This window comes from Emydura macquarii, unplaced genomic scaffold (genome assembly GCF_026122565.2).
Source record: "Emydura macquarii macquarii isolate MOO-44397 ecotype Brisbane River unplaced genomic scaffold, CSIRO-AGI_Emac_v2 contig_67, whole genome shotgun sequence".
In the NCBI taxonomy this organism is placed as follows: Eukaryota; Metazoa; Chordata; order Testudines; family Chelidae; genus Emydura; species Emydura macquarii.
The window spans coordinates 352,592-366,186 of NW_027130204.1; the positions used below are offsets into that span (position 1 = coordinate 352,592).

General features: G+C 39.4%; 1 protein-coding gene across 1 annotated transcript in view; it reads right to left on the reverse strand.

The window, feature by feature from the left end:
• Positions 1-7,845: 7,845 nt before the first annotated feature.
• Positions 7,846-13,595, reverse strand: part of TM9SF3 (transmembrane 9 superfamily member 3) — a 92,167-nt gene continuing 86,417 nt past the window's right edge. The window contains exon 15 of the mRNA XM_067535133.1: positions 7,846-10,188. Coding sequence (XP_067391234.1) covers positions 10,121-10,188 — 68 coding nt within the window. The 3' untranslated portion in view covers positions 7,846-10,120. The remainder of the gene's footprint in view (positions 10,189-13,595) is intronic.

Sequence of the window (13,595 nt, forward strand, 5' to 3'; positions counted from 1 at the left end):
TGGGGGACAGTACCCAGAGGGCTGGAGCACAAGACGTATGAGGAGAGGCTGAAGGAACTAGGCTTGTTTAGCTTGCTGAAGAGAAGAATGAGGGGGGATTTGATAGCAGCCTTTAACTACCTGAAAGGGGGTTCCAGGGAGGATGGAGCTAGGCTGTTCTCAGTGGTGGCAGACGACAGAACAAGGAGCAGGAGGGGAGTCTCAAGTTGCAGGAGGGGAGGTCTAGGTTGGACATTAGGAAAAGGTTTTTCACTAGGAGGGTGGTGAAGCACTGAAATGGGTTACCTAGGGAGGTGGTGGAATCTCCATCTTTAGAGGTTTTTAAGCTGCGGCTTGACAAAACCCTCGCTGGGATTATTTAACTAAGGTTAGTCCTGCTTTGAGCAGGGGGTTGTACTAGATGACCTCCTGAGGTCCCTTCCAATTCTATGATCTAGTGGTATCAAAGCCCTAAGCAGCACTAACAGATTCACTAGGGGTGGGCTCCAGAGTGAACAAGCAATTTTAATAACATCTGTTAAATCTTATATCGCCAGTCACTGGGGAGGTCTGGACGGACATCACGGTAAATGCAGCAGAGCAGCAAGATCCTTTTGGGATTGTGAGTACTTGGTTTAAACACAAGGTGAATATCAAGAAAGTTAATAGCAAAGACTTAAAGGGAGCAGCAATGGATAGTTTGTTGTTACTGTGCAATACTTTAGAGACACAGCTTAGGCAAAAAGGAGAGCAATATGAATTAGCTGTAAGGGAAATTAAGACTACTACCAACCAGGCAAAGGATTGTGTACAAGCACTGGTGAATATTACTGCTAGAGTGGCTAATGATTTTGAGCAGGTTTGAATTAGATGCTGGCGCTTTAGGAGGGCTGCTCTCCATTTCCCAAACAGTGCCCAGCCCACTCTGATTCACTGAATCAATGGGATGACATGGTGGCAGAAATTCGCTGCATGAAAGATACTCTTGTAGCTCAAGGGAAGGAATTGAAGTAGTTTCCCAGCTAACTGGATCCTAATGGGGAACGGTTCAAAGACTCTAGAAAAAGAAATCCAGTAGCTGCCTCCTCTATAAGAGAATGTGATACCTGGTTTTTGGACTCAGTTGATTGGGCCCTGATTCCAGAAGCCAGGTAAAGGGCGGAGAGGATACACATTCACAACACCACCACCACCAGATACCACCCTGCCGTACAATGGCCTCCTTAGGTACAGGCAGAATAGGGAGACGAACTGTGCCAGCCCTCCTAAGGGGTGGTGAGGGAATGTTTATAGTTGATGGAGGTGTATGTACATTATGACCCTCACCCAGCTATGTCGCTGTTGGCAGGAAAAGGACTCATGTCTATTAAGACTTTTGTAGAACATACTGTTAAAATACGGTGCTCTCACCCACTGATAGTCCCCATAGGAGATTTATGCAAGACTCGTGTTTGCTCTGGGCTAAGTAACCAGAACCACAAAACCTGCTGGAAGCAGGTTTTCTGGTGGAGCATGGGTTAATTTTAGATTTGCCTAACAAATTGATTTGTCAAAGAGTGGTAAAGGATTTGGGGAAAGAACCCTTCGTGGTTCCACTACTCCATGCTATCATCATATTCTACACCAGCCTCTTATGACCAGTGTGGAATACAATGACCATGGGTTCAAAGCTACAGCCAGTCACACAGCAAAATAGAGCAGTTTTTGCCAGACGCACTCATGACTGTGGGTATATGGACATAGAACTTTTCATTACAGGAGAAGATTCTCCTCCTCAAAAGCCATACCATATTCATAGCGAAGTTATATCAGATTTGAGGCAAATCAAAGGTTACAATACTCAGGAGAGGCACTGGTTTCTTCCCTGCCTGTATGATACTGCACCACAAGTTCAGTTTGCTAGTATCATCCCAAGTCTTTTTGCACTCATCTTTTCAGACAGCAGTCCCTTAGCTAGAACTTGTGTTTATTTCCTCTCTATAGGTATAGGTTTTACATCTATTTATACTTCATCTTATTGTTGCAGTCTATTGTTCTCATCACTACTTGGGGTTGGTTCCCACTTCCTTTATATTTGCCTACCCTCTGGTTTTGGTTTTTCAGCAGGATTTGATTACAGTTTAATTTACAGCTGTAGGTTGTTAACGAAACTGAACTGGGTTCCATTATTGATCTCTGTTGTCTAACTTGATATTGTTCCTTTTATTGGGTTTATGGTGACCAGATAGCAAGTGTGAAAAATCAGGACAGCAGGTGAGAGATAATAGGCACCTATATAAGACAAAACCCCAAATACCAGGGCTATCCCTATAAAATCAGGACATCCAGTCACCCTAATTGGTTCCCTCTATAACCAATTATGACCATGCCACAATTTTATGTGCTTAATAGTTATCTAAATTTCTCTGTAAGTTTATTGTATAGGTACTATAGGAAATAACTCACTGAAATGCCAATGTTTCCTTTTGTCTACTAAATCCGTGAGTGGGTCAATATATTTGTACTGCAGTGTTATAACTTGAGCTATTTGGCAGCAGAAAAGAGAATATATTCCATTTGCAACCAGACCTATTTGTACATTAAAACGCAGGTGACATTTGAGTGATCTATCCCTATTACTCAGAAAGCATCACAACACCTTGGCATCACAAGTAGGTCATTGGTGTTTGTAGAGTGCTTTGAGCTGTAAGTGCAAAGTATTCTAGGAGTCATTCCATCTCCCTGTCCCAAAGAAATACCAGACAGCGCTTTCCTCCATTGTTCATTCCTTGAATCTTGGGAAAATAAAGCAGACAAGTTCCTTCAATACTTTTTAAAGTATGTATTTTGCTCAGAACAAGGGAGCCAGGTAGAAACAAAGGACCTCTCTCACAAAGGAAAAAGCAAAATGGGCTAAAACCAGAGGTCCTCAAATTGTGGTATGTGAGCTGGGCATGCCATCAATTCACTTCACAACCCTTTAAGAAGGTGGTTTGTGAACCCATAAAGGTTGGGAACCCACTGGGCTACTCTATTGCTTCTGATGACTTCAGCTGCAGTAGGCAAAACCATACAGGCCTCCTTCGGCAAGGTTCCTCTGGTGTTTGGAATTTTGGGAATGAGTCTGTAGACCTTTCCAAAGAAGGTTATCTTTCCTGCCACAGAAATGCTCTTGTACTGTGGGAACTAATCTCTTCTGGGGAAGGATAGAAGTGTGACAATGGAAACTAGCAGCTCCCCTCCAAATCTATGCCATCTGGCAAGAAGAATTGCATTCCGACATCCGCCCTGAGCTGTTCATTCCTGAACAACCTGGTGACATATGCCACCTTAGTTTGTTATTAATTTGATGATTCACAAAATTGTGTATGATTTAATGAATAGGCAAAAGGAAGTCTGGCTGCAACCCAAAGGAGGAGATCTTTCTTAATTACACAGAACGCACTCCCTGTTTGAGTTTTATCATGAGATTTTTGTGTATTCTGGATTATCTAAGTAATCTTCTAACCTCAACCCCAGTGGCACAGCCTGCGATGGTATCTCTGACCACAGAACGTGCTAACCCTTTTTCTAATTTTAAAGTACTAAGACACTCCTACCTTTAAAATATTTTAAACCTACATTTCCTTTGCTGTGTCATATATTACAAAACAAATATTTTTAGTCTTGCTTTCCACCACTGATGCAGTTTACTTGTTTTGTGCACTTTGTGCAGTTTAGACAAGGTAGCTTAGCTGGCCAGTTTCCGATTCTCAGACAGTGCTGCAGTGTTTGGGGTTGCAAACACTTCTCGGGAGCAAGACAAAGAGAAACTAATGCTCAACTACAAACTTTTCAGCTAAAAGAAAAAATGTTCTAATTACAGCTGTTTAAAGTTTTTTTTTACAGTGTCTAAATACTGAATTTAAGCTTCTTAACTGCATTCCCTTAACACTGAATGATTGTATTAGAAAGCACAGTTATTTGACATAGGATTTTCTCCAGTGCATAGGTTTGAATACTTGCCAGCTCTGGTAAAACCATTTAGACCTTTTGATGTAAATAAAGCAGGGACAATGCTAATTAGTTCACTTGCCAACTGCTGGCCAGACACTAGAGGGAAACAAGTAGAGTTTCCATTCCATTGCTGCAGTCCATGTGAGAGCACATTACTACAGCACACACCAGGACAGCAGCTTGCAGCGCAATGGGTAGAATACGCCACTTTCCTAGCAAATTAAAGTGATATAGTTAAACCAAGTCTCTTGTGGTTCGTAAGCAGTAGCTCCATCAGATGACCGAAAAGGGAGCCTTCCCTCCTACTAACTCAGCCAACAGAAGCCATGCTTTATCTAGTGATGACCCTTGCAGTCCCTTCTAACCCTATGACTCTATTGCCTCGGTACATTATGCATGTTGGAAATTTACATATAAAAGAAAAACCTTGAGAAAATGGAAGCATAACAGACTGCAAACAACAGCTTTCCTTCAGGAAGTTAAATATTTCCTGATGTTATCTGATCCTAATGCTTGGAATTATTCTCAGCAACAAGTGACTTTAGATCTAGAGACCTCTGCAAATCAAGTAGAAGATCAATCACCACTCTGGACTTTCAGAACAACCTTCTACAAAGCTCTACCAAAACTTGGACACGGTACATCTTCAAATCCTTCTGTTATAAGGAAAGCTAAGGTTTCATTAGCTAGCCTTTTTGCAACAAGACCTACTGCTGTAAAAAGCATCCCTACTTAATCAGAGCAAAATTGTTTGCTAGGTTTATGTACTAAAATACAAATAAGATTTGTGAAATCCTCAAGCTCAAAGGATGCAAGTCTTCAGTATCCCAACATTTATCAACTGTTGGCTAAACTGGCTTGTGACATAAAATCTATTGTGTCTATTTATAGAACTTTTCACTTATATGCCTTGAATACCTTGCCCACCCAGGAAGTTTCCTCACTTATACAGAAAGGAGTTAAACATGCTACAAGAGGTCTTTCCCAATGTTTCCATTACATTAAAAAAATCCTTAGAAAATGTCAAATGTCGTCATTACATCTTTTTAACAAAATGCTCAGTTAGAAGTGATAAAGCCATGTTGTAATGAACAAACTAGTTAATCAAAACAGGAACCCAGGATAAACTTTGCTACAATAGGTGTGAAAAACAAGTTCTTCTGTAAAATGTGAGCAATATTCCACTTGTGTATTAATCTGCTATTATAAAAACACAGTACATGTTTCCTGGGGTGTATACTTGTGCACAGCAGCCTCAGGCAGAAGTTGCTTTTTGAGTATTTCACATGAAATCTTGTATACTCTTCTCAATCTTCAGTCTAGAATATAAAGAAATAAAGTACCTATGAGGTTAATTTTCATTTAAAAAAAGTAAATTACAACACATGGAATCTCAGAAAGTACCCAATACATGGCCTTTCACTGCTAGTACTGCTGGTTAGCAGGCTACAGTTTCCAGAAATCAAAAGTGCTTATAAGATGAATATATCAGCAAGTACCAACTTTCCCTTGTGTTATGCAACCTTTTTCTTTAAGAATCTTTTGAAAGTTTTACACTCAACAGTATATTTATGAGAATGAAAAGGAAAAGCCTTGAAAGGAGACCTTTATAAAGCCTAAATATGATTTCACCACCAGCAGTTTGTCTTCAAACATAGGCTAATTCACCATATAGGGACTATAGGACTTTGCCTCTCCCAAAACAAACAAATGGACACACCCCTTTTTCTTTTCTTTCCCCAAATGATTTAGATTTTCTCCATGCATTAGAATTTGCTAATGTCACTTTACAAGGTCCCACCACTAGTACTAGCACTGACCAGAGATAATGCTGATAGGAATTTAAGACATTTCAGATGGAGGTGCAGACCCCTTTGGAAACCTTAGACAGTTGAAAACCACTGACCTTTTTCTATACACAACCCCAAGTTGCAAAAGAAAAAAGTTTCAGGACCACTTCCAACTAGCCATGAAAAAAGAGCAGGTTCCCCCCCTCAGGTTGAAATCACATGCCCAAATGTAACTCTTAAAGTGACAATGAAATGTTAGCGCTAATTCTAGGACTGAAATGCATCTCCCAGAGAAGTTACCTAACTTTCTAATTGCATGCGTTTTTCTCTGGAAGGAAATCCATTCTATTCCAAAAAGACACTTCTGAACTCCCATGTTGAGAAAGATGAAAGAAATGAAGAGCTGCTCCTGAGGATGAAAATGCATCAGCACAGAGCTTCGCATTCTAAAGTGAAAGTCTATTCTAAAAGAATGACCATGGCATAACACTTGTGCCTCAAGCATTGTCCATCTTTGGGAAATCTGATTCACTCTGGTGTCTTTCCTGGTTCAGCTGAAGTGATTATAGTAATGGTGGGAACCCCACTGCAGCAGGTTTAGCAAAAACAATGGCAAAAAGGGGTCCAGATACCAGATCATTATCTATTATACAGGTCCCATCCGCACCAGCACTTGACCAGGGATAATGATAACAGGAATTGAAGAAATTTCAAAATGTAGACTGAGTCTAGGTCAAACAGACTCAATTTATAAGAGTTGCCTTCAGAACAGTCCTGGGATCTAAAAGAGTGAGGCTGGGTTTTCTGGCTTATATATCATTATCACTAAGCTTCAGCAAACCAAATTCTGCCCTCAGTTTCATGCAGGCAGCCCTGCTGTCCTTCAGTGGGGCTGCACATATGTAATTGAATGGGTTCTGTAACTGAAACTTACTGTTGAGAGTCAGAATAGATTCCAACTCATTACTGCATTGCCTCTGCAGTGCTGACAATAGTAAAATCTAAATTTGCCACTAAAATGAGCAGACGCCCCTGAACAGAGTCAGCGAGCTTTCAGTCAGACACAATCCATTTTAGTCAGTCACTTTTGTGACAATAATTACATTTTAAGTTATACAGATGCTCCTATAAAACCAGATGTCAAAAGCCCAATAAAAATGACTACAAAATAAACAAATCTCTGAAGTAGCATTCTCCTTTTTCCTTTACCAAGTATTACAGCTGCATTCCTTTCTAAATTCAAAACATTCACAGTTGCGTTTATCCAATACATTTGGCTGAGATGAGCTTTACTACCATTTAGTGAATTCAACAAATGTAATCTGCACCAAAATAGGAAGAGCCAAACTGAAGAGCTCTTAATAGATTACTTTAAAGCCAATTCAAGAACTGACAAGTGGTTATGGAAGGAGAAATATTAGGTGTAAGATTTTTATTTCATCCACAACAGAGAAAGGGCAACGTTGCCTAAACCGAGAGTTTCCGCATCTTATTACCTGAGATGGTTCAAGATGTATCCACAGTAATTTGGGCTCTGTTCAAACAGCAACCATAATAAGGACAAGCAGTTCAAAATAACAGAACAGTCCCACTTCATTCCTTCAAAAGCAGAAAAAAACCTATTTCTGTGATAATGTAGTAGTATAAAAATGTCAATTATTTAAAATGCAGAGCTTCTCTCCAGAGGAACATACCTGCTGAAATGAAAGCATGGTTTGTGTCTTTCAGTATCTCTTCAATGTCATTTTAAAAGGTGTACAGTGCTGTCTGGGTTTTCCAAAGCTAATAATGCCAGAGGATGGAGAAAGGAAATATGCAGCATGCAATTCTGTAGCATTAAAAAAATAATCCAACTGCAGGACAACCAATTAAATGAAATTCAAAAATGATTTAGGACATTTGATAGACTAATTATATCCCAGCACCAGCCCATTAGCAATAATCCCCTTCCAAATCGTGTACCTCAATGGGGTACTTCACGTATTTATTGCGTTTGATAATTGATTCTCATTTTAGATTTAGAAGAACATGCAACAGAAGAGGGCGAGGAATGTCACTAGAGGGAACAAGCATAAAAAACATTCTTTGTTTAAAGTCTACATATTGTGAAACAGTCATTTTATTAAGGCAAAATAATTGCTGACCCAGTTTATGCTTCCTTCAGTTAGTCTACATGCTTTTAAACCAGGACTATCTTATGTCAAACAGCAAAATATAGCTACAAACAACTATTCACTTACTTTAAATGGCACTTCTTTTTTCCTGCAAAGATCAGTTCAAATTGGCCAAAAAAAAGTCAGAGTATGTAAAGATTATCTCTCTCTATGTATATGGGTAAAATTTCAACAGCATTGGCAGGATTTAACCTCCTTTCCATGTCTGGATTTGGTCGCATTCTCCCTATGTGGTGGAATTATCTTGTTCCATTCATTTAAAGTTCATATACTTTACATAAAATATACACAGGATGGACAATTTTCTAGACATGTACCTTGTAATGAATACTGCCTATGAGTTCGAAGCTCCCCTCTTCAGGAGTGGAATGGTATTTCATCCCTTATGGTATGTTTTATAAATACACAATTTAGGGATAATTAATACAAATACCATTGCATGTGGTCATTGTCCTTTTTCTTTTTAATTCAACAAATTGCATTTTCTGGGGCAGATGTTATGTTCCAACAGACAGTCTTCTGAAAACCAACCCTATACAGCAGGTGCCAAAATCCCAAGCTGACTGGTTTTTAAACCTCTCATGGAAACAAATGAAGAATTTAACACATGAAGAATCTTTCTAGCCAAGTACACTGCACAATTAACACTCATTTGTCTTAGAAAATCTTAACCTTTATTTGCCCATTTATATTAGTGCTCCTCTCATTCCTTCCCCACAGTATGCTAATTGGATCAACAGATTTTTCCATTAACATTTCAGCCAAGAAGGATCTATCTCAGTTGGCCATCCACTTTGGAACTGAACAGTATAACCTGGATGTAAGTTCTCTCTGATTTTGAAGCATATTTTCAATATTTGAAAAGCACAGTAATACTGTATACAGAAAGTGGCATTCAGTAGTTTTTCCCTTTTAAACAAGACATTTTCAACTGCAAACTCATCTATTTTCACAATCAGAATATTTTTGTCTGAAAAGTTTATTTTAGTTTTCTGAACACTTTAAAGCAACTTTGCTTTAGATGTTACACAAGTGTCCAGATAGAATTAACAAAAATTTAAATGTTCTAAATTACAAATGTAAATCCTGTAAGCGCTTCAGAAAGGAAACAGAACAGAAAGCATGACATACACACATTGTGAAGAAACCCCAACGTTTCATGCAATGGCAGGCAAGATGTAAAAAGCCACCCAAATTCACACATTTGTACACCGAATCATCAGAAAAAAGTACTCTGTAGTAAATCTGTACATCCAAATACATTTGGGATCTACACCTAAGTTACATTATTTAATGTTATATACACTTATCGCTTTATAATGTCTTAAGGAAAGCCTTCATTCAAACCCAAACAAAAGAGACTAACTTGGGAAAAAAGGAGAATCACTTTAGACATTCAGTTAAAACGTTGGTTTTGTTTTAATCTAGACCTCAAAACGTTTAATAAAAACAAACGGCATCCTCTTCATTTAACATTTTGCTTTCTAACTGTACAGTAAATTGCAGTCTTCAGACTGTATCTTCTTTGGATGGATTTAAGATGTAGCTGGATATCACTTTAAAGATAAATAAATGGGAAGATGGTCCAACTAGAATGATAGCTGATAGAATTATACATGCAGGTGAGTTGAATATATTTTTTAAATTATTTTTTAAACAAATGGGTGTACGTATAGTTGATACTGCAAATGAACCAAAAGAAGCACCCAGAGTCAAAATATAAAACATACCTCTATCCTGACAATGGCAAGGAAAACCAGAAAAATAATCTGTCTGGAACAGCATTTTTAGGTAATTTAGAAATGTTAAGTACCAGGAAGACTACTAATCAAGCAGTTTTAGCAGCCAAGTTTCCCTCTTTTTATTGAATGGAACAAATGCTTTAAATAAACTGTTTGTCCTCTTCACTGAAGAGAGCTAGCCTATTCATTTTTAATGAGCTAGGTTTTTTTGGGAAGATTAGCCATGTACTGTAGTAATGCCTACTGCATATAATCCAAGCATTTGCTGTGAACAGTTGGAGAAAGCAGTCAGTAAGAACCTAGGATCAATGAAAATAGATGTTACTTTAAGCCATCCACAAAATGGAGACGCACACAAGGCCCAGTGTTAAAACCCAACTCTCTTCTCGCGCTTTTTGTTGTGCAAGTTCATCCCTCATTGAAAACAGTAACTGATCCATAGTTCAGTTTTCTTATTTCCTTAGTCAATTTTCACATTAGTGTAGATTTTACGGACAAAGGCACTTGTTCCCATGTAACCAATGGCTCCTGCAAAAGAAAAAATAAAATGTGTATTTTAGAGGTCATCACCAGTAACTATTACATAAAACAAATACACTGTTCTCAGAGAAGGTCATTTAAACCAGTCATTCTGAAAAAAGACACTTACCTGGAATACTTGTTCTCAAACTGTATATAATTATCCTGCTCTCAGTTAATGACTAGCAAGAACTCCCATAATTCTAAAGATCTAAATCCATTAAACCATCTCCCTAGAAGGCTATGCTCCCTTGCCTTGATAAATATAACAGTGCCCCCTACTGCTTTTAATAACCAGGCCCTTTCCTCCAAGCAAAGGGTTGAAAGCATAAAATTCCCAAATCTCTGGAGTGGTTGGGTTTTATTATAAGCTATGTACTTTCTGAAAATGAGTGTTCTTTTTCTCACCACAAGGCACAAATGAATTGCAGTAAGTTGTTAAAAGGAAATTGCAACCTGCAGTTTTCAAATTAGTAAGAGTCATGAGGAGAGTATGCTTGGACCACAGTCGAATAATGGAACAAGACACTAAGTTTTTGAGCATGGAGACAGTTTGGGATTGAACAATACATTGCAGTAATAAAGGACCTCCTGACAAAACTAGACACTCAGACGGCAAGAGCGCAAGAACTTATCCCAGAAGCAAGTTCTGCAACTCCAGTAGGCCAAACCTTGAGAGATCCAAAGAGCATCTTCGTGCTTAGAATTATGATCCAGAAGAGCTGAACCAGAGATCTTACTCACATTCACAGCCATCTCTACCAATAAGCTTTTCTGGAGGGAAGTGGGAGGAAGCAAGTTGTAGTATCCTTTGGGGTAAAGTAATTGTACTCAGACATTTCTGAAAGTCCTGATATATATTCTTCAACAGCCAATTCAGGAATGAATTAACAGGCACACCCAAGCTAACGGCAGAAAGGGATGTTTCAAGGTGAAGGAAAACGTCAGGCCCTCTTCAATCCCCTTGAGTTTATAGGCTATCTTCCAGGCTGCCTAGCAAGTCCTCCCATGATCCTCAAATAGCAAGCTATGGTTGTGAAACCAAAAGATATGGCAGATGAATCTGAGTTAGATCAGGCCATCAGCACCAAGCAAGCTAATGGCATCAGAACAGAGAGCATCAAGAGCAATATGAGCATGGGGCATAAGTATCGACATCACAGGACATTCTAAGCAGGTACAGCATCATGACAATGCTTCATCTAACTAGCAGATGTGGTGTGTGTATTAATGATTTGGCCAAAGCAATAGGATTAAATGAATTCACTGAGTTAAAGGAATCAGGCTGTGGCCCATAAGCACTGATACTACTGGGGTTGGAGTAGACTGAAGGCTTGACAACTTGGAGAGACTAGACGTGGCCAAGCAACTTTAGCAGCCTTCTCTAACAGTCTGCATTGCATTCACTTAAATATCAGATGTAATTTAGATTTCCCTGCACACATCGAAACCTTGCCTTCAGCCTTGCTGGCATAGCTAGCCACTCCATAGGTGTTGAACTCAGAGATTTATAACCTTCTGTCTGCACCAAAGCAGACAATGTCAGCAGTATCAATTCTCATTTAAGCTGAGCTACTCTGAAGCATTTCAACACTTGTGCTTTGAGGCCCTCTGGGATTTAATGATGTCAGACACTACAGAAGTTTGGGAGGCCAACAGACCTGTAAGGCATTTGTGTTAGGTCCTGACAGTTTGGAGGTGACATCAGGCCACAGATATCAGCCACAGAAACAAGTCATTGCCTATCCTGAACCCTGGGCAGCAGTCATATCCATGAGGGACAACTTATGGCTGCATCTAAAGCATGGCTTGAAACCCCCAGGCCACTTCACAGACATTTTATAAATAGGCATATATGAGAAACTGAGACCAATGCAGCACACTAAGGCTATGTCTTCACTGACGGCGGCAAATAGACTTCTCTGGATTGACTGAGCTGTCAGTGAAGACCCGCTCAGTCGATCCAGAAATCAACGTATTAAGACCAGTGGCGTAGTGCTGCGTTGATGGGAACACGATTCCCGTCAGCACAGTGCAGTGAAGATGACACGCAGAACAGAAGCAGAGAAGTCAACAGGAGTTACGCAAGTTTTTCACGTAGCTTGTGTAACTCCGGTCGACTGCCGCCGAATCTCCGAGGTAAGTGAAGACAAGCCCTAAGTTACATATTTAAATAAAAGTTGGCTTTGCCTGTCAGTAAGGAAGAAATACCATTCCTCAGCTAACCATTAGAAAATGTCAGCTAACATTGTGAGCAATGCAGTAACAAAGAATGCCACTCTGTGAGCAGGGTGTGTGTCACCTCAGGTGAGGCTATCTGCTTTAGAATACTAGAGGACTGAGAGTTCCTGACACTTACTGCTTGGAACACAGACCCAGGTATAAAGACTATTATTTGTAACTTCTGAATAAGAATTTTACTTACAGGTATAAGCCATCAAGTGAGAAAAATTGTATTTTGGCTAGGGGGATTTTCAAGGTACTTGGCTAACAGGCAATTCCTGAGAGCAAATACTTGTCTAATGGAGTAGATTGTAAATAGACCACCTCACCAGAATCACAAACTTTCGTAAGTACTTAAAGCAAAACTCAAAGGATCCAAACAGTCAGGGACACCTGAATCATAAAAGAAACAGTTACCTTACAGTTCTTAATACCACAAAACTAATGCAAATAAGAGTTGCATTTTATATAGACAGAAGTTAAGAAACTCCAAAAAAGGGAATAAACAGTAATACATAAGTATGTATCTGAATGTGCAAGTGTTGAGTGCACTGCACGTGCAACTGAACAAAGAATGGACAATATGAAGTTAGTAAACCAAGAGGCCCTGAAGAATGATTACCCAAATCAGATAAGCTCCTTTCTATGCTATTTAAAGGGATAGGGATTTTAAGTTTTATCTGTCTCCTACATTAAGATCAAAGTTGTGGAAGTTCTAGGGAGCTCCCCACTGCCAGTTTCAAAGCTCTCATGCTCTGTAGGTGGCAGTATGCTCAGTGATCAAAGTACCCCCTCGTGTGAAATTTGAGTTAACTAAACATAGTCGGAGGAGTCATGATAGGGATAGGTAGCCTGAATGTGCAGGGGCTCCAAAGCAGTCAAGGTGAAACCCAACTAGCTAATGTTAATTGGTTCCAACAGCATCCAATTGCATGATGCTGCAGATAGCCATGTGCATGAGCATTGTGCCTCCATGCATTGTTTCATAATAGATACGCAGTAAAATGCATGCACAGTGCACAATTTTCTAACACACTTTGCTAGCTCTCCATCAAGACAAGTTCCTTGGATGAATTTAGCTTGAAGCAAGTCAGCTACTTTTTTTCCCTTTAAATAAGAGGCCCTTTTGGAGTTGCTAGATTAGATACAACTACACACGAACACATGCTCAACTCCCCAATTATTATTATTTT